This window comes from Beta vulgaris, chromosome 6 (assembly GCF_026745355.1).
Source record: "Beta vulgaris subsp. vulgaris cultivar EL10 chromosome 6, EL10.2, whole genome shotgun sequence".
Classification (NCBI taxonomy): domain Eukaryota; kingdom Viridiplantae; phylum Streptophyta; class Magnoliopsida; order Caryophyllales; family Amaranthaceae; genus Beta; species Beta vulgaris.
Genome location: NC_079207.1, coordinates 8,461,266 through 8,487,874, shown reverse-complemented (window position 1 = coordinate 8,487,874; position 26,609 = coordinate 8,461,266). Strand labels below are relative to the sequence as shown.

The following is a 26,609-nucleotide window of genomic DNA, read 5'->3' as shown; positions in this document are numbered from 1 at the left end:
TTTCACTTGACAAGAAAACTCTCTTCAACCATGACGTGAAGATTTCACTCATTCTTCATTATTCTACTAATGATTAGCTATATCTTCTCTCTACTCTCACTTATTTTTCGTATTTTCCCTCCAACCAACCAAATTATAATCTATCTGTTCAAACAAACACACCCAAAATGAAAAGTTTGTATACGAATTAATATGTTGATTAAAACTAATCAGTAATTATAATCTTTCCTTTAAACACCGTTCATCTCGTCTAATTTGTTTTACGTGGGCGGACTTGGCTCTAATTGCATGTTGATCAATATTGGATCTAAGCCTCAAAAGGCAAATTGCAACTTCAAAAACTTAGATCTACAACTATTTTGAAACTTTCATATATTGTCAAGAAAATACAGCAGATATAATAAAAACCAAAATAATTAACGAAACACAGTAAATATATTTTAAACATCATAAACCAATAGTACACATAGGTTTCTTAAGTACACAAAAAGAACAACCCCAAGATATACCTTTAGGAAATTTGTCAAAAAAAAAAAACCTTTAAATGTTCAATTTTGTGCGAAAAAACTTTTTAAAGCATTCTTTGCGAAAAAAACCACAAACTTAAATTTTCTTGCAAAATGAAACCTATTCCTATTTTCTGGTATGGTTTTTGAGATGCATAAGAGTGGTGCCGTAGTTAATGGAAATAAGGGGTTAAAAAAGAAAATCAAAGGATCAGCGCCGGAATTGGGAATTGAGAAAAAACACACCAGAAAATGGGAATAGGTTTCTTCTTGCAAGAAAAATTAAGTTTGTGGTTTCTTTTTGCAAAAGATGCTTTATAAGTTTTTTTCCGCAAATTGAACCTTTTTTATTTTGACAAATTTTCCGTACTTTTATAATATGCTCTTAGTCTTATGGTATAGGATGAGAAAATATTTAAGAGCCATGCCTACAAAAATGAGTGCATTCACAATAATCTTCAATACATCTTGAAGCCAATAATCTATAGAACTTCTTAGTCTCGCATAATTTCTGGCATTCGTTCTTCATGCACCATGGCTCCATGTATAGCTCATACTTATCCTTGCATATTCCTGCCTCTCCTATGCTTCCTACATATGCACATTATTATTGAGTTAATACCAAAACAATCAACTAAAACAAGTTCATGGAAGTTTTTTATTCTAATTAATTGCAACTTTGTTTTAATTTGACATTGTTTACATATCATATTTTAACTTTACATCTCCATTAATGCAAAGTTGCAAACATATCATTATACATAAAAAGTTTATGGATTTGTCTCGATGCATATATAAATAAGTGTCTTTTGCTTAGTGCAATTTACTTCCTTCGTTACTTTTTCAATTACAGTATTTCCTTTAACTAGAGTCTAGAAGTTTCATATTAAATGCAACGTTTCTTTATTAGGTAATATCTTCCTTTTATATCTCTCCTCTACACATGAATTTCTTAAGAAATATGTCAATAGAGTATGCTGCACTTACTATAGAACGGAAAAAGTATTAATTCATTATCGATGTTTGGATCAACCAATAGAAACTTAGTAAGTTTAAGTTTAGGGAGACAGTGAAAATACCTGTAGGAAAAATGACCAACAATATGAAAATAGAGCACATAAAGATCATAACCTTATTCGTCATGATAAAAAAAAATCTGATACGATGAATTCTACTTAAAGGAACTTTGTTTTTTAGAGAGAGAGAGAAATCTAAAGCTTCAGTAACTTGTTACTGAATAATGAATTGATGGTTTTTCATGGAGTATTTAATTTAGAATCAAAAGTGTAACGCCATATAAAAAGTTTGAAATTAAGTAAATTTATGTACTTTATCAATAATGTATTGTCAAGTACGTTTATGCTACTTTCACGTGTTTCACCCCTGCAAAGTGATTGTGTGAACGTACACATTACAATAACATTTTCTACTCTCAATGTAACTGTTACTTGTGACTTATGAGTTAGGATGAACCAAAATTATTGCCACACAACACAAATAACTCCTAGAGTACTGATTTTGTATGATAATCCCTAGATATGTAAAATTTAGTAATTTGAAGACCATAATGATTTTAGAATTATATAGATGGGTGGGATTAGAATTATGTCACATCGTTTAATTATAACGGACACCTCCAATATAAACAGTTTAAACACCTAAAAAATCATGCTTTGTAGCATTAGTGTTACCATTGTTGACAGATAATACTAATGTAGGATCTAATCACTAAGTCATTAGCTACCAAGTAGTACTTCGTCCCTTGACAAAATTCTTACCTTAAATGCTTGAAGTTTCAGATTCAAATCTTACCAAGTTTAGTATTTGCCGTTTTAAGTAGAGATTCCCTTATCTGTCACCCTTTTTACCACTAAAAAAATTAATAATAAACTATTAGTTATTGGCTGACAATTGGATACTAGAAAGTGGATACTAGATGAACTATCAAAGTCTAAAATGAATTTATTAGACGTAATTAATCTTCATTTTACCTTATTACAATTAATTGGATGTAATCAGCTCCTTAAAACTTTTTTTAGAAGGTGAGAAGAATAAACTCTTAACATATAATATGTGCATGTCACATTGTCACGGTTCATCCATAGTTTTTTCTGAATCTCAACTACTTCCTCCGTTTCATATTACTCGCTATACTTCTCAATTCACGAACTCCTAGGCAATTTTTGGAGAAGAGAAAGTTAGAGAGTAAAAAGAAATGGAAACCATGTGAGAGAAGAGAGATAGAAAGAGTTTATTGCCCAAAAAGGAAGTGTAGCGAGTAATGTGAAACTTCCCACAATAGAAAGTGTAGCTAGTATTATGAAACGGAGGAAGTATTAAAAGAGTTCTACTTCAATTTCCACAGATTTTGATTAAAAAAAGAGTCTTGCACAACAAAATTATGCCCATGTCTAATTCATCCAGGAAAACTTGCAAAATATAACAAAAAATCCCCAAAAATTCAATTGTAGCTAGCTATAGATTATACATATTGAATGATGTGTACAGTGTAGTAGTGTACTGTCCAAACATGCAGATCATATAATCATATTCCTCAAAACTACTCACTCCAAGAAGAATGAAAAAAGAAAAAGTTCCAGAAAAAGGATTACTTCTCTCCCTTCTTTCCTTCCCAATATGGTTCTCTTAAGTTCCCAACATTCCTGCTTCTGATTTCACCAATTCATACTTGCTTCTGTAGCTAAAGGTTTTGCCCAGAATGGTGAAAAAGAAGCATACCTTCTAAATTTATGAAGTTCACTTTAGTTCATCTATCTCGAAAACACGAGCTGTCCCATCAAGAGCTGCAGAAACAAGGAAATTACAGTCTGCGGAAACACTCAAAGATTGAACAGCATCAGTGTGCCCACTGAAGGTCCGAACAGCTGTCTCTGCTCCGGAAAGACTATCCCATATTCGCACTTTACCATCAACACATCCCGTAGCTATATACCTTGATGTCCCGATCCATGTCAAGCATGACACCCCATCCTGCACTCGGATAAAAACAAAAACATAGTTACAGATCTACAAGACAACTGAATGGCAAAACCAACTAAGAGCATGTTTGGTTCACTATTTTTGGGGTCCAAGAAACGGTATTAATTACCGATTCGCTTTTTCTTGTTTGGTTGAACCCCTAATCAATCCATTATTCCAAGACCATTACTCGATGGTAATGGATTCCTCCAATTTTTTTACCTTTCCCTCCCCCTCATTCAACAAAATCCATAACTTGGTGGTAATGTTACCATCCATTTCCATTCCTTGGCTGGAACCAAACACTCAATAAAGTTAACCATCTTTGTTAACATTCCCCTCCTCTATTTGTGCACATTCCCTTTTCGTTCCGCAGCTTGAACCAAACAACCCCTAAGAGTACAAGGCTCCATTATCAAACAGGAATGGTAACCCAAAATATTAAAGAACCTTTCTCTCAAAAAAAAAATATTAACAAACCTAGTCTCTCCCTTTGGTCTATTATAGAAGTAAAAGTTATTTCTCCCTGAGTAATATCTTTAAATAGGTTCTTTGTGATTTAAACCCTTTTCAAAGAAAAAGAAAGATATAACTTACCACCAATTAAACAGTTTACATATATTGTTGCTACCATTTGCAGGATTTCAATGGATTGTTTTCTTTTGGGCCAAAACAAATATTTGGGGACAAAATCACCAGATAACTTAAAAATTACATAATCACATAAAGACATCAATTTGGGGAAAAGATTTCTCCGAAATTTGGCAAGAGGTAGCGATAACAGATGTAATTGTTTGAAGATGTAGTAATTCAACATGTTATTTGAAAATATTGCAACTTAAAAATCGCAAAGTGACCTATCGATATAGTGGTAATTGACGACCGTTCTCATAAAGATTTCCTCAACTAATCTCTTCCAATAGATTTCATTCATATTTCATACAAGAATTCTCTTGAAGATTCTCTCGTTTGAATAATGAATTTTCTTTATTGCCTGATTCAAGGCATTTGGAGAGTTCAGCTGATTATACAAGGACACAAGGTTAGTTTATTTCACGGATTCTTCAATCCAAACAGTTGCAAGACAGATCGTGAAAGCCTTTAATTTGAAAAAAGATGCAAAGTTATCCAAGACTGCTCATGGGATAAAAGGTTGTTGATATGGGAGCTTCGCCCAAGTAATAAAATTGTAAAAGTATAACTTTCCGTTAAAGATCAAATATTATTCTTCACTACAAAAATATCCTTTCAAAAGAAATAAGCAAACCTCGTGGAGAAATGTACTGCGAGGTTCTGAATGCTGAAGATCCCACAAGATGAGTTTCTGATCCAAACTTCCGGTTGCAGCCCACTGCCCACTGTTGCAGCATTAGTGAAATATAGCAGTTTGATGTTCAAATGGCCAAAACAAAAGGAGCAAGAGTGTAGCAGAAATGAATTAAAGAACACATTCAGTACTTAAAATCGTGAACTAGTTTCCCACATAGCAGCATGAAGTAGCCTTCAATTTTTTATGAATCATAACACTTCCAATAATCACGACCAGTCTTGTAGGCATGTAAACCATACCAAAGAGCAACCACTATATTTTTGACACAAGGGCGAAAATTCACTAAAAATATGCCTTATGAGTTCGAACACTTAATTGGCTTCAAACAAGAACACAACATAACAATAACGACTTTTTTCAAAAAAAAAGAAGAAGAAGAAAAGATTCACAAACCTTGGTGAAAACTCCACACATTCTACTGAATCCTTATGAGCAGACAAAGTGCCGATCACCTGCACAAGCAGCATCTTTATAAGCTCCTGACCCCCAAAAGAGCATAAGCAACATGATTTTCACATTAGAAAATTAAGACACTGCAATAAACTGGACTCAAGGGCAGTGTAGTCATTACATAAATTAGTTAGAAGAATTAGCTTGAAGAGGAAGGAAGTTCTTCAGTTAGGAGGAGGAAAAAGTAATTAGATCCTTTACAAATAGAGTAGATTAGAGAGAGAGATCCTCTAATTTATTTTGAACAAGCCTCTCAAATGCCACAAAAGGTTTATAGGACAGTATATATGAAATAGTAACATTGCACAGTTTACAGGTGGCAATAAGGTTAAGAAAGAAAGGTAGTTGGGTGGTGCAAATCAAAAATATCAGAAAACAAACCCAGCACCTAGAGACCAAACCGGTTTCAGCGCCAAAGCAAACCACACAGCATGGTATGTTAATGGAAAAACTAGGGAAGTTTTGTGGGAAAAGGGGAGAGAAATAATATGAATTTAGAGGACCAAAAGACAGGAATGCTTAATTAAAGAAGATGCAAATCTAACCTTTCCTGACGAAATATTGACCATGTGAACATTATGATCCTTTGACCCAGTCAAGACTACAGCCGAGTCAGGGCTTATCGCCATGCATGTTAATCCATCAGAATGATAAAAGTGGCCTAGATCAAGAGAAGGCCATCACTGAACATCCCAAGAGATATCTCAAGTTTCAAAGGATACGTATCATGAGGAAATAATCAAAGCCCGACTAAATCATACATACATTCCTAATCCGGGGGGGGGGGGGAGAGCCAGTGATATTTTTAATGACAATTTTTTTATCTTACAAGCATCAATCAGTTGTTTTGAAAGACTATGAATCACTTAGAAAACTACTGATATTAACGGATTGGCTGCATTATCAATGTCAAACATCTTCCTTGGCTCCAGAAATTTGGAAAAGTGCAATTTAGTATTTCAGACACCCAAAATTGCACAAAGAAAAAAAATTTAGTACATCAACAGATAGCACAATAGAAGGAATACAGAGAAGCTCAAACTGGTACAGAATTTTAAAAGGCATAAGGGAAGTGATATTGATCATTGGAATATTTTTTGCAAATTACTTTTCACAACTTCGGCTATTTCAATGGTTGGATGTCTCTCCACCAACTTCCTTTCCTTCCACCTTTTCCATCATTGAGAAAGACCAAATACGAGTAAAACTTGTATCAAGATAAGGAGACAACCGATGCTTCTTTCTAATCCGTCCTTATCATCTAGTTGAAGACACGTTAAAACTCAAATTTATATGATGATTCTGAAGTGATCAGCTAACAGTGCATCACATGGCATTATATTCATTTAACAACATAGCCAGTGGCCCATAAGATTGCTCATTTGCATGACATATTAGCTGAGTATGGCACTAATATAGTCATATCTACTGACAGATAACAAACCATTATAAGCTTTGTGAAACAGATCAAGAAAACTTTCCACATTTAACTATCAGGCAAGTAGGCAACTACCATAATCAGTTTCAGTAAAAATCAGACTGATCACTAAAAACCAGTTTCAAACAGCACAAACAATTTTAGCTGAGTATGGCACTCATATCTACTGACAGATAACAAGCCATTATAAGCTTTCTGAAACAGATCAAGAAAAAAATTTCCACACTAAAATATCAGGCAACTAGCAAATCAGTTTCAGTAAAAATAAGACTGATCATCAAAAACCAGTTTCAAACAGCGAAAAACAATTTTGATCAGTAAAAATCAGGTTTAATCAACACAAATAAGTTTTTATCCATGAAAAATCAACTTTATCAGCCAAAATCAATTCAGTTCAGACTTCAGTGACAGTCAGTTGAAAAGAAAGGCTGAAAGGGCTTCACATGTCACCAACAAACTTTGGAATCTCATCATTGGAGCATGTCATCGAGGGTGCAAAAGAAAACACATAACCACACTCATAACAGCCTTAAGGTCACAAAGACAAATCAGTAAATGTATATTGCTTTCATGCAGAAATTGAGCATATCAAATTTTCTATCAACTCCATACAGCATACAAGCCATTTCAAATTTTGCACATGCGTCAAACTATAAAGCTTTATAAATCTTGACAATAAAAAATAGAAAAAACTAACAAAACCAAATTATAAAATCAGTTTATTATGTGGAGAAAATATGTAATTTTCAATCCATGAATGTTTCATGTGGAGAAAAGAGTACACTAAAATCAGTTTATTATGTGGAGAAAAGCAGAGTCTGTATTTTAGAAGAGTAATAGTAAAACAACCATGACATACCTCTAATCTCATGAATGTTCTCACCACTTTTTGGATTCCATATCCTCAATGTTGCATCATCTGAGCCCGTGCATATTGTTTTGCCTTGAGAGCACAAATTAACAAAGTATGAACACAACTATTTATTTTAAAATAGTACACTAAAAAAGACCTTGAATGGATGGATCAGATTACCATCAGGCGTAAAATCACCACAAGTCACCACATCACCATGACCACTAAACATGTTAAGGTAGACTCCCTTGTCTGCATTCCACATCCAAACACCAAAGTCCTCTGACCCTGCTAAGATAAGATGTCCCCTAGGATGCCACTTGACCCACTGAACAATCACATTTCATCATCAATATTGTATATGAGCCGAGTATATGTAATCTCATGTATCCTTAACACTAATACCTCAATTCCAGCTCCTGGTCCATCAAGTGTGCACTTCAATTTTTCTGCAGATACATCCCAGACATGGATAATTCCCTCAAAGCCTCCAGATGCAAGGAGCTGTCCATCAGCACTAAAAGAGACGCTGGATACAGAATCTTTATGACCTGAGCAAAGTACAATTTCACAGCGAACATACAACCATGATAAGCTCTTGAATTTTTTTAAAAAAAGTATATGAAGATTTCATCAACTAATAAGGTTACCTTGGAGCTCAAAAGCCCAATCTCCTCGACCAATTCTCCACATATATCCCTTGTCATCACCACCCCCTGTTGCAACTAACGTTGGGTCTGTTGGGCTGCAGGCAACCGTGTAAAGCTCATCTATGCAGAAGAGAAGGAAGTATTAAGACCATGGTAAGTAACAGTTCGTCGTGCACAAGTTATTGTTCAAGACTTCAAGTATACGCAGATCAGCAGTCTACACCATCTGACTTTCATGTGTACGCCTAGGCTGTTATGGAGGCCACAATTTCGCAACTTCTTTGACTCTCTTATGTTTGTTTTTCCAAGCCTAATCATGGTTTATTCTTGAAAAGCAACTCATCCACAATAAGGAAACAAAACAATTAATGTTGTATTGAACTTTAATTCAGCTTGGCACCCTCCCCAATATCTCCAGTTTTAATCTGGTGAAAAGCTTAGGGAAAAGAAAACATTCAAACCAATAAACGGAGTAAAGTTTCAAGTCCTTGAAATCAATAGAAGAAAGCAATATAGAAATTCAACCACTGCATATTTTTGCACCTGATGCACTCGACATTTCCTGATTCTAAAAGGGGACATCCAAGGCTTTGATTGCATACACCAAAAGGAGTTCAGGTTATCTAAATCATCAACAAAGTAATTCACGATTAAGCTTAGAAATCAACAACTTGACATGAACTGGCCTAACGGGAAGGGGTAGTGTAGATATAGCATTATTAGTTTGTGAATGATGTGGAAAAGTGTAACTATCACATCTCTCTTGCTTCTTCTTTTTAACAACAATCCAGCCCTGTGTTCTTGAGATTGCTCTTCTTTGTATCCCAATTCCCAATAGTTGTATCATTTAACTCTTATCGTTCTCCCAAGAGAAGCCATATAAAACTATCACAAAAATGTCGTGAACACGTGATCATGTCCCTAAAAGACAGATATCCAATCTCTTGTTCATTCCTAATCATACATTATTCTAACACAAACTTAACTCTTATTGATAAGCACCTAGCAACCAAAGCTCATAACTTCGCTACAATATCCCATAAAATTTACAATTGCGGGCTGTTTGGTTAGTGGTCATAAATAGTGGTAATGGTAATAAAATTTAGTGTAAATTTGTAAAAGAAGTTCTCATCTCAATGACCATGAGAATGAAACTTTATCACAAAACATGGATTTCCCTCTATAAATTTTCATTACCACCCAATACCACCTTCCCAAGTAGTAATGGATAATAATGAAATTTTAGGAAGAAAAAAGATAACTTGGGATGAAGTAGCATTACGATAGGTAATCACAATGGATTTTAGTACAAATTTACACTATAATGCATCACCATTCCCACCATTTATGACCTCTTACCAAACGGGCCGTTGAAGTAATAATTGCAATCAAATTTGTCAAAATCAGTAAGTGAATCAGCTATGCTTAAGTTGAATATACTACTACAAAGCAGCAAATTATTAACAATTCATAACCAACAAAATAAAGATAAAATCTCACCAGAATGGCCAGTAAATATATGCATAGAATCATCAGCTTCCTCTGCAAAAACCCAATTGACACCAAAACATTTAACATTAAACAAACAAAAAAACACAATTTTATAAAAAAAAAGGCTTTCCTTTTTCATTTTCTTAACATAAAATTATTCATACCAATATCTTCATCATCAGAACCCTGCTCATCATCAGCTTCAGGAAGCTCTAAATGCAAAAAAAATCCAGAATATAGTCAGCCCACCTCAAAAAAAAAAAAAAGAAATTGAAGGAAAAATAAAAACTTTAATGTAAAATTGAATACCTTCTTCATCACTAGGAATTTCATGAATGATATCAGATTCATCAAGAAATACGTCACCATGTTCTTCAGTTTCTGGGTCGTTACTTGGGGAACTCATTTTTTTTGTTTCGGTTGTTGGAATTAGGAAATGAGAAGGGTTTTTCAAGGGCTTTTCTCAGGTGCGCAGCCAAATTATTGGGAGAAAGAGAAACTCTCTCCAAGTAATAGAAATGAACTACTTTTTTTTTTTTTTTTTTTTTTTCGGACGATGCCTCGAGTAAGTTTCAATAAACAATACTAGAATTTTTTTGTACGTGATGCGTGTTTGAATTTTTTTTTCGAAACATAAACTCGATTTTATTCGGCATAAGAGTCAAAATTCGAACATTAGATATACGAAGTATAATTATTTTAGTTGCAAAATTTGATTGGTTTAGTTTCTGTCACTTAAGTCTCTCACCATTCTTTTTATTTTTTTTTTTTTACTTTTCAAAGTTAAATTCTATGAACAAAATAGAAATTTTATTGAATTTATTTATGATTTCTAATATTATAATTTTTAGTTGATTTTTGAATTAAGTACAGTACTTCATAAATTGTAAAGAAAGTGAAAACTTTGATTTCAAGTCAATTTTTTCATAGGTTGTAGTTTGTAAGTGAATTTTAAGCTTTTGTAAAGTTTTCTCATTTTAGTGATTTGCATAAGTAAATTATGCAATTTTATGATTTTAGTTGACTTATGAGTGATTGTTATAATTATATTTTTGATATTTTCGTTTGAAACCCCTTTGATTTGTAAGTGAATTTGTAATTTAAAAGGGGGTAACATAGTCTCTTTATTCGGGGACACCATAGCTTCCCCCTTCCCTTATATAATAGAGATATGTTGTACTTTAATTCTTGAATGATATTTTACATAAACTTTTTTACCTTGATAATTAATCGCTATTATATAATAGAAAAAAATAGGTCCAAAAATATATGTAAAATTTTCATTATATATAGGAAACACTATAAAAAAGTAAATAATTTTTTTCCTTGTCTAACTTCTAAATTCTGATTTCACTACAAATACACCTCTATTTTTTATCATGACCCACCATTAATTGTGAATGGTTCTTGAGAATAGTGATTTGTAAGTAAATTTTGTAAATATTTTTTATGTATGACGTTCTAGGTTATTAGCTAGTTTTAGTTTGTATGTTAATTTAAAGTTTTAATAAAGTTTCCTGATTATTTGAGTGATTTGCATGATTTTTATAACGTGATTTGACATTCCTTTTGTAATTTAGAAAGGGAAGGGGGGCAAAATAGGCGTTTCAAAAGAGGACACAGTTGCTCCCCCCTTCCCTTATATAATAGAGTTTATTTATTATTTTAAAATTTTATAATTTATTTTGCTACTTTTCATATTTTTTGTCCATTGAAAAATTGAAAATTTCACGTCACAACGTGATAAGAAAAAAAAAAGGCTTGAGTTTGAAAACAATACCTTAAAAGAAATTGTGATAAAAGAATATGACATTAATATTCTCTTGTAAGTTAAATCTTTTTAGTTAATTATAATTATTACAAGACTTCATCATATTTTATTATAAACATTAACCAACAAAGTCATAGTGTATTGATGGGTAAGCTCTTATTTTTCATTTCAAAGATCACATGTTTGAAACCTTACACTTACAATTTGAGGAGAGTGTCACGTGACACATAGGCTTTCTTTCGCACGCCTGTTAATATATTTGTATAGATTTTCACAATGGCAAATTCGTAAATATAAGGAATAAAAAAGGCAATTATTAGAATACGAGTATTTTCTAATTTTATTAAAAATTTGAAGGAAAAAAAATTAATTGGAAGGGTTTTGTAATTGTGTAAAATAGATAATTATTTCAAAATTCAAGTCCAAACCAAAACCATAACAGAATTCCGCTCCTTAAAAGTTCCAGATTTCAATCTAGGTCAATTACAGTCGTGGTTTGGTCTGGTCCGATTTTGGACCTGTGCACATCTCTAACTATAGCAGCTTTATTGTTTAGGTTGTAAACTTTGGATTTTGGTAATAGTAGTATATCATGTCTTTTAATTGCCCAAAAAAATTCAATCATGAATAGAATAATATCACAATAATACCAAATATTCATATTTTTCTTAATTAGTGTTTTGACTCGCTACCTCAAAAGTTTGCGCTAAACAAGCCCCAGATCATCTCCCGAAAAGAAGATATTTATTAAGAAACGGAGGTAGTATTTGATTAAGGGGTTTATGACGTTGCCTTTTAAGTTTATTGAATACAAACAAAGAACATATCTTCCTCCAGAGTGAAGTCAGTTGCGCAAGAGTACTGAACGAGAAAGGACCTTTTTTTCACACTTTTTATTGCTCCAAACAAACAAGACACTACAATAATCACCAAATTTAGACTCTTAAGACTTTCCTACAAAAAAAAAAAAAAGACTAAGACTGCCCAAAACTAGTACAGCTGAGGTAAAAAGTATAGTTTGCTACACAAAGATTATACATTGCTTTCCTGGACTCTATAGTCTATACTCTATTACATCTATATACTCGCCAAATGACGATCACCAACGAAGACGTCACACTTTCTTGTACAAACACAACAGTACTAAGTGATTCTTATACACAACCACATGCTTCCTTGGATTTTCAATTACACAAATCCAACCAGATGTCTTTATTCGACAGCATTCACAGGCAAAGAATTATGAACTGGATAATGATCTTCTGTGTCTTCATTACCAGTCTGTTCATTATGATTAGACTTGCCATTTAGCATAATCGATTCACCTTGTTCTCGGTGTAAAACTACCTGTTCCTGCTGCTGCTGCTGCCTTGGATGATTATTCATCATGTGTAGCAGGAGCTCTTCTGGTCTTAAGTTATTAGCAGAATTTTCTGATTTGTTATTATCCAGCTTCTTAGTCTTCAGATTATGCAGTTGATCAAGGAGGTGAAAGTACGGACAAGTTTTAGAATCAACATGCCTTTGCTTGTTGCTGTCTTTCACTCTCCTATAATACTTGTTTATGTTCTCCCATTTCTCCTTGCACCTTTTAGCATTCCGATCATAGCCAGAGTTTTTCATTGCAAACGAAACTTCTTCCCACATAGGTCCCTTTGGTCCGACTCTTTGGAATTCCAACTCCATATTAGTTTTAATCTTTACCAACGCTTCAACTTCTTCCTTTGGCCACCGTGAAGAGGAATTTTCACCATTATCTTTTTCTTTTTGACATATGATGCTCATCTCTTGACTCACATTTTCTAGCATTGGCCCAGAAATTCCAGGACACTTTCCTTGCTCAGAAATCTTCTGCAAGAACGCAAGTATGGCTGCATCCTTTGCTGCTGATATTGACCTCTCTTGAGTCAAGAGCTCCTGTTCCCTCTTGATTCTAACCATTTCTTGCATTTTCCAGGCCTCTTCCCTCGCTTGCCTATCACGCTCACATTTATCTATTGCTTCCAGGAAATTATTCTGCAAGGCCTCTTGTTTCTGAAGCACAGATTTCATTAGTGTATCAAAGAAATCTGCCCATTTTCTCTTTTTTGTCCGAGCACCCTCAGATTCACTTCCTGAAGTGGAAGCCGTGGATGTTGAAATGGTGAAAGAATCGAAGTTTACTGAAGTGGGCATGGCCATTTGAGGTACACATTGGGGGTGGCTTGAGATGGGAGACACAACAAATGGCTTGTCATTCATAAAAGTATCTGTCGGCTCAGAAGAAGAAGTTTGGAAAGAGATCTGATGGTGACTTAGAGCTTCTAGCTGATCAAAAAACCGATATGTCTTTTTATTTGTCTGACCATATGAGCCATTTTTAAGTCTCCTGTGGTACTTGTATATGTTCTCAAATTTCTCCTTACATTTTTTGGCACTTCTCTGATATCCAAGCTCAGTCATCCTCCTGGAGAAAAACATAAACTTCTATATCTGTCAAAAACCCCAATTTGAACAGAGAAACAAATACACAACATAATCACAATTTCCTAGGTAATTTTCAGTTTATACAAAGCAAGACAAGCAACTTCATGATCATCCATATCTGAAGAACACATATTTTCATATACTATGGTAAATTCATATATTAAGCTTCAATAAATTCTGATAAGTTCAAGTAGGTTCTAATAAGTTCAAGATGGATAAGGTATAGAGAACGCACCCTAAAAGTCATCCGACAATAAAGTAAAAGTCATCTTAATCGTATGAGTAAGTAGAACTGTAAAAATCACCCCCATCTATGTCTGAAGGTCTAGTAACTACGAGTTACCACATCAGTCGATAAAACTCACCACAGAACACATCTTCTTGCATAAACCATCCTAGAAATCCTCTTCCATATAAAATGATCAACAGCAAGCAAATTGACACAATTAAACAGTTTTAATATAAAAGTAGCTACTTTCTGCAATTAATGTAGCAAGGAAGAAAAGAACAGTCACTACTAACTGTTGACAGGAAAAAGGAAATTAGGCAGAAAATTCAAAGTTAGAAGAGCAAAATTTAATCCATCCATAACCCCAACTACCTATAAAATTGATAACCACCAAAATGTCACACATACTATCTTCCCATAACCAAGTTCATCCACCATCATCCCAGATATTCCGCATCTTCTAACAAACAAACTTCACATGAACACTCACATTCATATATAATTCATCCCTATTCTCAATCAACCATGAATTTTTAGTACTAACCTACAACCGATCACCCTGCCCCCTAGTTATCTTTAGATGATTATCTTTCGGATTGTGTAGAACTTATCAACTCAACTCAACTCAACTCAATCATCGGTTTCGTATTTCGCCAAAAATAAAAAGAACCAATAACCATTCACATAATTGACCAAATGAACATATGGCCAGATAATTTACCAGCAAAAATCTCAGACACACACTCTTTATCCTTGGCATGATTCATTAGCATCTAGTAATTTCAACAACCAAGAAAAATGTCACATGAACTCATGAAGTTGTCTAATGAAAAAACACATAATGCACCATCAGAGGTAAACACCCATAAACTTCAAAAACCCAAGAATTTAACCACATAAAACAATCAAACAAACTCATCTGTAATCCTAAATACAATGAAACAAATACTTCTAAGTTCTACCAACCAAAAATATGATACTATAAACTACTACTATTTCATAAGACATAATTCATCCATAATCAAAATATCAAACATACCCAGAAATTCTAATCTACTAGAAATCACTATTCTATCTAAAAGAATCAAAATTTATTTAATTCAACTTAAAATCATACCTAGAAACTTCATCCCAAAGAGGAGCTTTAGACCCAGAATCACGAAATGCAACATCCATCTCTGACCTTATCCTAAGTAAAGCCATAGTTTCTTGCTGTGGCCATCTATTTGCTGCGGAATTACTCTCAACTTCAGCAACTGCAATTAAAACACCATTATTTTCCTTCACTTTCTCATTTTCTCTCTCCTCAATGCATTCTTTCACTTTCTCTAACTTACCCACTTCATTTTCCCGCCTCTCCAATGAAATTTCTTGCATTTCTGAATTTCCCAACATCTGAATTTACAGCCCAGAAAAAGGGGAAGGGAAACTGTTTTTATTTAATTGTTTTATAAATAAATAAAAAGTTGAGTTTTTTGTGAAAAAAGTGGGTTTTTTTTTTTTTTTGTGGGTAAATTTTTTTTTTCTTTTTTTGGGAAGGTTTTTTTGGTTAGGTAATGGGCTTCTTTTGAGTTTGGTTTTTTTGAGTTGGAGAAAAAAAAAAGGGGGAAGAATAAGATGGGTGAATTTAGGGTTTTTCAACTTTAAATGTGTAAGAAAAAATAAATTAAAAATGAAGATGATTTACTAGATTTTTTCAACTTAAAATGAAGTAAGTGAAGATTGAAATGGTTTAACTTTGTTTGTATGAGGGTAATTTTGACTTTTTGGTATTTTGCATTTGTGGGACCCATAAGACAAAATTATTAAATAGAAAAAAGATGGATTGAGATTGGTCAAGTATGTGGGCTTGACAAAGTAGATAAAGTTTTTGGGTTGTAATAAAATGAAGAAAACATCATAAAACAGTGAATGGATAAACATGAGGGGAAAAAAAATAGGGCTAAACAAGTTGGTGTAACATTTGTCTCATTGATTCCTTGGTTTAGAATCCACTTGCTCCATCTATAATAAGAGCCACTTTTTATTTCTTTCTTTTTCATCAACCAATTTGATTAATTATATATTGAAAGATACTTTTATTTTCCCCATATTTATCCATTCTCATATTTACGAAAAATAGAGATGAAAATAAATTTTAGGTTCAGTTTGATTGGGTGTAAAGCATTTTCAATTCAAAATTATTTTAATGGAAAATAATTTGCTACTGAATACATAATTTCAGAATTAGTTTTCTGTTCGTTGTTTGGTTTCATGTAAGAAAAATGATGAAAAGGAATGTAAGGAAGTAGTGAGAGTAATGTACAAGAGAGATAAGGAAAATATATCTCCTTTCATTTCGAAGGAAAAATGGTTTTTCATCATTGGGAGATCAATTTTACTCCTAAGGAAAATGTTTTTACACTCGTTTGCAAACCAAACAATGTATAAGTGAAAATAGAAGAAAATCAATTTTCAAGAAAATATTTTACGCTCTACCAAACGAAACCTTGCACTCAGGACTTGTAAACCGACCATTAAACTTCTGGCAACTAAATTAATTGACATTTACATAAAACCTTGATGTAGAAATATTCAAATTTACTCTTCTCGTGAACGGTTGAAGTGCCACTTCAAACTTACAATTATTTGTATCATAAATTTCAAAGTAAACATTTTTATATGAAACATAATGATCATAATTGTCTTAAAAAATCGCCTTATATTCTTAGATTTCAAAAAATTCATCGGTAATAATAGATGAGTTACACTGTCATTTTACATAAACATAAAATTTCAAATGTGTGGTTGATGTAATTTTACCATAAAACTTTTAGTTGATTTTGATTTTTATTTTCTAAGAGGATAGTTGATTTTGATTTTATTCTTAAGATATGGCTCTTTCCACTAATAAACTTGTATATTTATTATAAAAAAAAGAAGAACAAAGTACTTTATTGGTGCCATTTCTTTTTACTCCACTTTTCCATATGATCTTGTAAAAAGGGATGATATCGATACCAAGGTTACGCACCATTTTTTATAAGGTTAGCACTATTTGTTCGAATAGGGGATCATTGTCACGCAAAAAAGAAAAAAAAAAAACTATTTTTGTGGACCAATTCTCTACTATTTCACGTTTAATTTTGTGCTTTCGAGCTTGAACTTTGGACGGTGTACGCAACAAGAGGTTGGCTTGTTTTTGCCAACAAGTTGCAAAAGTCTTACACAATTTGCAACAATAGAAGCCAACTATTAGAGAATTTATCCTCTTTTTATGTTGTTAACAGATCATCTGGGTATCGTCTTTTAATAGATAGGGCCGGAAACGGAATCAGAAAAATATTTTAGAGGGGATCAAAAATATAATTTGTAATTTTAAAGGGGGGTAAATATAAAAATTAAGCTATTTTATTAAAAAAAAAAAAATACAATTTCGACCTTAATTTTTAGAAAAATTCAAAAGTTGGCAGGAGTCGCAACTCCCGCCGGTTCCCGTGATGTTCCGCCCTCTGTCAACAGGTCTCCTCTCACATATAGCCTTGCTTTAAAATCATACTCCTTCCATCCTTAAATAATTGTCTTGTTTGACTTTTACAATCTCCCAATGCAATATATTGATCATTAATATTTTTAACTAAATATTAGTAAAAAGGGAAAATTCCTCAGGTACCCCTGAGGTTTGACGTAATTCCCAAATTACCCCCCACATTTGGGGAATTCCTCAAATGCCCCTGAGGTTTATGTTTGGGCTCAAAATACCCCTACTATGGACGGAACCCTAACGCCGTTAGGTTTTCCATCTCTCTCTCCCCAATTTTCTCTCTCCTCCCATTCCGCCACCTACTGCCAAACCCCCCTCCCTCACTCCGGCGCCGGCGACCCTACCCCCTCCCTTCCCCATTCCCGATTCCCTTACCCTCAACGTTGGCGTCGGCCAAAATAGTAGAACAACAGCCTAGGGTGGTGCCTAGGGTGGTTTCGAGGGAGGGTTAAAGGGTTTGGGGGCGGCGTATCTGGGTGGGGAAGGGGAGGGGGTCGACTCACGATGGGAGACACGGAAGGGGTGCCATTTCCGATAGGGGGAAAGGGGGGAGAGGGTGGTGTCGGGGTGGCTGGGTTGGGGGAATCAAGAATGGGGAAAGGGAGGGCTAAGCTGGGGTGTCGAGGGTGGGGGAAAGGGAGATGGTGGGGTCGCCGGCGGGAGCTGCTGTTCTGGTCGGCAAAGGGAAGAGGGTGGGTTTGCGGGGGTGTTGCTGTTCTGGCAGGCGAAGGGAATAGGGTAGGGTCGCTGGCACCGAAGTGGGTGGTGGTGGCCGGCTGTAGGCCGCCGGCTGGGGGAGGAGGGTTGGCAATGGGTGGGGGAATGAGAGGAGAGAGAAAATTGGGGAGAGAGAGATGGAAAACCTAACGGCGTTAGGGTTCCGTCCATAGTAGGGGTATTTTGAGCCCAAACACAAACCTCAGGGGCATTTGAGGAATTCCCCAAATGTGGGGGGTAATTTGGGAATTACACCAAACCTCAGGGGTACCTGAGGAATTTTCCCTAGTAAAAATGATAAACTTTTTTTTTTTGAGGAAAAAAATGAATTTTTTTTTATATACTAAATATATTTAGTGATATGAATTTAGCAAGAATTTAGTAGTTTGATTACAATAATCATGATGGATGGCACGAAAATACAATACTTTTTCTGTTCTATTTTAAATGAAACACTGGGTGAAATGATATAATTCATTGATCAATTTTGACTCTAATTTATCGCCATTATATAAAGAAAAACAACAAAACATAGTCAAGTGTGATTTTGTTAGATTCATCTCGATCAATGTTATCAGGATCGGGATCCTACTTTGGATCGTAGGGGTTGGTAGAATCGAATCGGTGGGATCGGATCGTAGGATCGTAAGATCCTACAATTCAGTGAAATAAAGATAATTATATATTAATATTAATTTTTTAATTAGCAAATGATGATAGTTTTTCAATACTATAAGTTTGACGTAACATACGACCAAAATCTAATAGGAGAAATATAATATGTGAAATTACTTTATGATTTTTACACGGTAGGATCAGATCGTAGAGTCGTAGGATCGTAGAATCGTGTTAAGATCCTACCATGTGATTTTTTGTGGTTGGACAGGATCGAAAGATCCTACAAAATTAAGATCCTATGTAGGATCGGGATCGGTGAGGTCCTCCAGGATCGTAAAATCGTAAGATTCGGATCGGGATTTTAACAACAATGATCTCGATGCATATATCAAATTATAAGTTTTTCAGATTTTTTTACCTGTGCACAACCAAAGATATTAATGATTAAAGAAGCATGTTGGGTTGCGTAAAAAACAAACGTTTTAATTAAAACAGAACGGATGAAGTATAAAATTATTAAATTTGGCCATAAAAATTCAACAAGACAATTATTTGAAAATGGAGAAACTATATTTAAAGTTTAAAAAAAGAGTTTACAATGACAAGGTTTTGCACAACAAAGGTGTATGTGTTTTTTAAAATAACACATAACCCTTGGAGCTACTTCTAGCTACCAAGGGTCACTCGGTACGGTCTTTTCATCGTTGGTTTGAATTTCATGACCCTGTTCTCCTTTCTATAATCCGAAACAATGTGTTAAGTTGGTCCTATGTTAGGACTAGCCTAGTTATTCTCTTCTGGTAAAAAACATATTCCTACAATGTAAGGAAAGTCTTAGAAATAGGCGTTCACACCTTGTGCAGTAATCTTCAACTACAACTATAGTACCCGTCAAAAAAAAAAAAACTACAACTATAGTAGCATGAGATGGACTCCTCAAGTTCCCTCTAGGTTTAACCTTGGGAGGGTTTGCTAGTCTCGATACTAGGGTTTCCTCATAGGGGGTTCTTCTGTGATAATCATCGGCACATGATTGTAATCATGGATGCTGAAAACAATGGAAACCGTGATCTCACTCATAGCGAAAAGGAAGTTAATAATACGATAGGAGACAACCAATCGGACCAGGGAGAATTAGGGCAAACCAAAACTGATGCCGCTGATCCGGTGGAATGGCAAGAAGAGGATTCGGAGGAAGATGAAGCCCGAACTGAATTAGGGCTTGTCATACGAATCTGGACGAACCGCCATATAAATCAGATGGCCTTTATAAATACGATGAAGAATATATGGCAGGCGAAATTTGATATGGATATTAAAAATATTGGAAAAAACTTGTATGTAGTACAATTCCATCATTGGAGAGATAAGCAACGGGTGGTTGACGGGCAACCGTGGCATTTCGACAAACATGTGATTCTCATGAGCGATGTGAAGGGTAACTGTAAACCCTCGGAGATTCAACTATGGGAATTCCCAATCTGGGCAAGAGTGTATGATCTTCCGTTTAAGGGAAGATTAAACAAGAATAATGTTAATGCCATAGGTAACAAAATAGGGAACTTTGTGAAAATGGACAGCTCGGGTGCAATGGGGATAGACAAGTCAGTTCGCATCAGGATTCTTCATGATGTGCGAAAACCTCTTGTCACGAAGGTGAAGGTAAAATGAAATCGGGGCTGGAGGAGACTTTTGAGGTAAAATATGAACGACCCCCTTTGTATTGCTTCTTTTGTGGGAAAGTAGGACATGGAACGAAGGATTGTGATGACGAGGATGCGGAGGATGAAGGTGTGGTGAAATATGGTGGATGGCTGAAAGCATCACCTTGGAAGACTGGTAATCTTGGGGAAAACTCAGGAGGAAGAGTCGGAGATACAACATGTGCTCGGGCCTTGTTTATTACGAAACCAAAAAAGAAAGCAGTAGTAGAGGATCCTAATATAGTCGCCAAGGTAGTGGATAGAATGAGCTCTTGGGGCATAAAAGACGGTGAGACTGTGAAGGGAAATGATAGAGAAGAGGGAGTGAGTGTGGAGTCATCTGGGGGGGACAAGATCATGTGCAAAAAAGGTGTAAATACTGTGGGTCTGGACAGATGTACTGAACCTTGGGATCGGGGGGAGACATGGTGATCATAGAGGCGAATACAGAAGTTATGGAGCAGCCTATCACTGGAAAGGAGGTAAAAAATGGAGAAAGTGGCGAGGCAGCGAATGAAGGAGGGGGAAACTGTACAAAACCTCAGTGGCACCAAACGAAATGAAAGGGAAGGGCTGATTAATGGGATTGAACAAGCAGAAATTGAAGAGAGAAGATACTTGAAGCGGGTAGGGATGAGTAATATGACTCAACACACAAATGAACATGGTAATGCTGAAGAAGAAGTGGCGGGCCTCACTGATTGGGCCCTCGGTGGACAATGAATTACATCTTATCATGGAATTGCAGGGGGTTGGGGAGCCCTGCTGCAACTAGTGCTCTTAGGAGATTAATCTCCTCTGAGAACCCACAACTTGTCTTCCTTTCGGAGACAAAACTGAAAGTACATGAGATGGAAGCAGTGCGAAAGAAAATAAAAAAAGAGCATATGATAGCGGTAGACTGTAGTGGAGAAGGACGAAAACGAAGTGGTGGCCTGGCCCTATTATGGCAACATGAAATACAAATTCAGGTTACCTCTTTTTCTCTCAATCATATTGATGTCATAGTGGATGATGGATTAAAGGGGGAATGGAGATTTACAGGAATTTACGGATTTCCGGAGGATGAAAATAAGTTTAAAACCGGGGCCTTGCTGCAAGCCTTGGCGAGAGCTACGGAGATTCCGTGGTTATTGGGGGGATTTTAATCTGATGCTATTGGCTAGTGAGAAGAAGGGAGGAGGGGACTTCAATGTGCAGGAGGCGGAGATTCTGCGAAGTGCAATGGAGGATTGTAAGTTTATGGATATGGGCTTTGTGGGATATGAGTATACATGGTCGAATAATCGCGGAGGTGACGCGAATATACAAGAGCGTCTTGATCGTTTCTTTATGAATACCTTATGGCAAATGAAGTTTCCAGGATCTTTTGTATCGCATCTCATTAAAAGAAAATCTGACCATTTACCTCTTGTTGTTAGTGTGAGAGGTGAGCAAAGGCGTGGAGGACATAGACAAAAACGAAGAGATTCAGATTCGAAGCTATGTGGTTGAGGGAGGAAGCTAGCGGTGATGTAGTGAAAGAAGCATGGCGGAAAGGGGTGGATGCTGGAGTTAACATTGCTAGGACTTCAAATGAACTTGCAGGTTGGAGTAAGAAAATGTTTGGGAATGTAGCCAAGGAGATTCGTAGGTGTCAACACCAAATGAAGGAGCTGATGGAACAAGAGCCAACGGACGAGGTTATGCACTGTATGCGTGCAATCGATGCAAGAATTAATGAACTGGAGAAAAGGGATGAAATGTATTGGCATCAAAGGAGTCGACAGAACTGGATAGAGAGCGGAGACAAAAATACAACATTTTTTCACCAAAAGGCGAACCAACGTGCGCATAGAAATAATATTCGCAGCATCAAAAATGAAGCAGGGATATGTTATGAAGAGGAGGAAGACATCATGGAATGTTTCGTGAATTTTTTTGAACATCTCTTTCAATCAAATTCCAACTGTGATATGGAGCCCATTCTAAACCTTGTGAGGCCGAAAGTTACTGAAGAATTGGCTGCCCAGCTTGCGGCTCCATTTAGGCGAGATGAAGTATCCGAAGCTCTGTCACAAATGCACCCGAACAAAGCACCCGGACCCGACGGTATGAATGCTCTATTTTATCAAACTTATTGGGATCATATTGGTGATGATGTTGTTGATAAAGTACTAAACATGCTAAACAACGTTGATGAAATAAGCGCTGAAATGAGACACATATAGTGTTAATCCCAAAAAAGAAACATTGTGAATCTCCAGTTGATTACCGTCCTATTAGTTTGTGCAATGTAATGTATAAACTAGTGTCAAAGATTCTCGCTAATAGGATGAAAATTGTGTTGCCTGAGGTCATTCATGAGAGTCAAAGTGGTTTTATTCCGGGTCGACTGATTACAGACAATGTGCTTGTGGCGTATGAATGTTTTCATTTTTTGAGGAAAAAAAAGACTGGAAAAAAGGGGTATTTGGGGCTCAAACTTGACATGAGAAAGCATATGACAGAGTGGAATGGTGTTTTATTGAACAAATGATGCTAAAGTTGGGTTTCCCTGCGATTTATACTACTCTGGTGATGAAGTGTGTTATGTCTGCAACTTTTTCTTGCTTTGTTAATGGACACTCACGGAGATTTACACCATCCGCGACTCCGCGCAAGGGGATCCGTTATCTCCATTTCTGTTGTGTTGTGCGCAGAAGGGTTATCTACACTACTTAGGGATGTGAAAGCAAAAGTTGATTCATGGTTGAAGATAGGGAGAAGAGTGGATCCTATTTCACACCTTTTCTTTGCGGACGACAGCATATTATTGTTAGAGCTACGGAGGAAGAAGTTGAGAGAATGTGATGGAGGTTCTTACCATTTATGAAGCAGCATCTGGGCAAAAACTGAATATGGAAAAGTCAGAAATGTCCTATAGCCGAAATCTGGATCAGGAAAAGATTAATATCCTTCAGACGAAGTTGGCTTTTAAGGCAGTAGAGGGACATGATAAATACTGGGTCTTCCTACTTACATAGGGAGCTCAAAGAAACGAGTTTTCCAAATAATTCATGATCGTGTCTGGAAAAAGCTGAAAGGATGGAAGGGACAGTGCCTTTCACAGGCGGGACGGGAATTTAATTAAAGCAGTTGCTCAAGCCATACCACATACGCTATGCAATGCTTTACGATCCCAAAAAGTATCACTGATGGGATTGAACGAATGTGCCGGAGCTTCTTTTGGGGGCAAAAAGCGGATGAAAAGAAAACGGCGTGGGTCGCGTGGGACAAACTGTTTCTACCTAAGAAAGAAGGGGGTTTGGGGATCAGAAACTTTGAGGTTTTTAACAAGGCGATGCTAGCAAAGCAGGCATGGAGAATACTCACTAAACCTCAATCGCTAATGGCCAAAGTGCTGCGTGGGAAATATTTTCCTAGAAGTACGTTTCTAGAGGCAAAGACAACCCCTAGCATGAGTTTTACATGTCGATCAATTTTTCTCTGCTAGAAAAGTGATTGAAAAAGGTATGTGCAGGGTGATTGGGGATGTAATGAAACACACATATGGAATGATCCCTGGGTTCCGGGATTGCATAACTTCCGAGTGGAGTCTCCACGTAATGCAGAAGAATTAGAAGGGACCATGAAGGTGAGTGACTTGATTGTAGGGAATGAGTGGAACGTAACTATGGTGGATAGATTATTTAACCCTTGGGAGTCGAGCCATAAAATGCATACCGGTCCGTTTCAAAGAAGACCTGATGAATGGATGTGGGTTCATACAAAAAATGGGCAATACTCAGTTCGAAGTGCATATTACCATGAACTACTAGAAATGCGAGGGCACAGTCCCTCAACCTCACATAGCCAAAATAAGCGACTGTGGAAACAACTATGGAGTTCTAAGATTCCCCCGAAAATTAAGCTCTTTGGCTGGAAAATATTACATAATGGAGTCCCAGTTCGACATAACTTAAGGCGAAGAGGTATGGTCCTAGATGATGAGTGCCCAAGGTGTGGGAGGCGGAAGAAACTATTGAGCATATGATGATAACATGTGGAGAGAGTGTGAGGGTGTGTATAGCTCTCCTCTTCGCATAGACGTTGATATAGAGAGGAAACTGTCCTTTCGAGAATGGACCGAAAACCTTATGGAACGTAACACAAATGAAGATTGGTGGCTATGTTCTGGATGTTAGCGTGGAATACTGGCTTGGAAGAAACAAATGGGTGTTTGATCGAAAGAGAATTGAGTTCGTCGAGGTGGTGGATAAAGCAGTCAAAGGGACGCAGGAATATAACCAAGCCCAAATACGAACAAGGGGTGAAAATAACCGAAGTGAAGATGCGGTGAGATGGAATCCCCAGTGGCAGCATGGTAAAACTAAATACCGATGCTGCGGTATTTAAAAATGGCGAGTTGGCCTAGGGGGAGTGGTTCGTGACTCAAATGGCGAAGTCTTGATGGTGATAAGTAAAGGGCTGCTGACCCATACTAATGCTGAACTGGAGAAGCACTCAGTGTGCGACATGGAGTATATAGTGCGATCGAAGCCGGATTTCTCAACCTGGTCGTAGAGATGGACTGCCTAAAACTATACCAGTATTTGCAGGCAAAGCGGTGCGAAGCCACCCCTTTGGAAGAGTGTGTTACAGATATCATTAGTGGTATGTCAAGATGCAATGATGTAAGCTTCTCTCATGTTAAGAGGCAAGGTAATAGAGTGGCCCATATTATAGCCCGAAAGTGTAAGGAAAATATGGAGGCAATGGGTGGATGTTTGATTTTCCTTTGAGTATCCATAGTGCTGTACTGGATGATAAGTCCTTTGATTATTAATTCCAAAAATTTTTTTCCCGTCAAAAAAAAAAAAGAGATGGACTCCTCGAAGAAAAGTACATGGCATAAAAAGTCTGCAATGTTATATTCACATCACCATTCTAATTTCTACCCCCTTTGAAAAAGGAGAGTGAAAAAACAAATATGAGTCAACTTCATATTTTGTTTATTCAGAGTAACCTACCTTCTGTTAATGACACTTAAACTATATGAAAAGTATGTTTTTCATATAAACTCATCTATCTCTATTATATAAAGGAAGGGGAGCAATGGTGTCCTCTTTTGAAATATCTATTTTGCCCCCCTCCCCTTTCTAAATTATAAAGGAATGTCAAAATCAAAATCGACACTCAAAAAAACAACCGCAAATTAATTTATAACACTCACTCACAAATCACTTAAAAGAAGAAACTTTACAAATCACTCATACAATTGAGAAAATCACGTTATAAAAATCACGCAAATCACTCAAATAATCAGGAAACTTTATTAAAAACTTAAAATTAACGTATAAACTAAAACTAATAATCTAGAATGTGAATACATACAAAAATATTTACAAAAATTTACTTACAAATCACTATTCTCAAGACCATTCACAATTAATGGTGGGCCATGATAAAAAATAGAGGTGTATTTGTAGTGAAATCAGAATTTAGAAGTTAGACAAGGAAAAAAATTATTTACTTTTTTTATAGTGTTTCCTATATATAATAAAACTTTTACATATATTTGGACCTATCTTTTTCTATTATATAGCGATTAATTATCAAGGTAAAAAGGTTTATGTAAAATTTCATTCAAGAATTAAAGTACAACATATCTCTATTATATAAGGGAAGGGGGGCTATGGTGTCCCGAATGAAGAGACTATGTTACCCCTTCCCATTCTAAATTACAAATTTACTTACAAATCAAAGGTGGCTCAAACAAAAATACCAAAAATATAATTATAACAATCACTCACAAACTACAACCTATGAAAAAATTGACTTGAAATCAAAGTGTCCACTTTCTTTACAATTTATGAAGTACTATACTTAATTCAAAAATCAACTAAAAAATTATAATATTAGAA

The 26,609-nt window shown here is 35.7% G+C and overlaps 2 protein-coding genes across 2 annotated transcripts; both read right to left on the bottom strand.

Moving 5' to 3' along the window:
• Nucleotides 1–416: 416 nt before the first annotated feature.
• On the bottom strand, nucleotides 417–10,227 carry LOC104895465 (uncharacterized). The gene is made up of 12 exons (XM_048646029.2): nucleotides 10,007–10,227; nucleotides 9,862–9,909; nucleotides 9,707–9,748; nucleotides 8,207–8,326; nucleotides 7,962–8,107; nucleotides 7,737–7,884; nucleotides 7,563–7,646; nucleotides 5,811–5,926; nucleotides 5,209–5,267; nucleotides 4,753–4,843; nucleotides 3,246–3,497; nucleotides 417–1,097 (listed from the first exon to the last, which is right to left on the bottom strand). Exons 1-11 carry the CDS (start codon nucleotides 10,101–10,103, stop codon nucleotides 3,264–3,266), a joined length of 1,185 nt encoding a protein of 394 aa, XP_048501986.1. The 5' UTR covers nucleotides 10,104–10,227; the 3' UTR covers nucleotides 417–1,097; nucleotides 3,246–3,263.
• A 2,103-nt stretch (nucleotides 10,228–12,330) lies between these two features.
• LOC104895464 (trihelix transcription factor DF1) lies at nucleotides 12,331–15,972 on the bottom strand. Its single transcript, XM_010681979.4, has 2 exons — nucleotides 15,281–15,972; nucleotides 12,331–13,914 (listed from the first exon to the last, which is right to left on the bottom strand). Exons 1-2 carry the CDS (start codon nucleotides 15,556–15,558, stop codon nucleotides 12,681–12,683), a joined length of 1,512 nt encoding a protein of 503 aa, XP_010680281.3. The 5' UTR covers nucleotides 15,559–15,972; the 3' UTR covers nucleotides 12,331–12,680.
• Between the last annotated feature and the right edge of the window lie 10,637 nt (nucleotides 15,973–26,609).

Bases quoted from the DNA above. Each gene is read 5' to 3' on its own strand.
- LOC104895465 (XM_048646029.2), bottom strand. From the start codon at position 10,103: ATGAGTTCCCCAAGTAACGACCCAGAAACTGAAGAACATGGTGACGTA. The intron at 9,749-9,861 runs GTATGAATAATT...GGGTTTTTGCAG, and splicing joins TTCTGATGATGAAGATATTG to AGGAAGCTGATGATTCTATG. The intron at 3,498-4,752 runs GTTTGCTTATTT...ATCCGAGTGCAG, and splicing joins GCAGTACATTTCTCCACGAG to GATGGGGTGTCATGCTTGAC.
- LOC104895464 (XM_010681979.4), bottom strand. From the start codon at position 15,558: ATGTTGGGAAATTCAGAAATGCAAGAAATTTCATTGGAGAGGCGGGAA. The intron at 13,915-15,280 runs GTATGATTTTAA...GTTTTTCTCCAG, and splicing joins CTTTGGGATGAAGTTTCTAG to GAGGATGACTGAGCTTGGAT.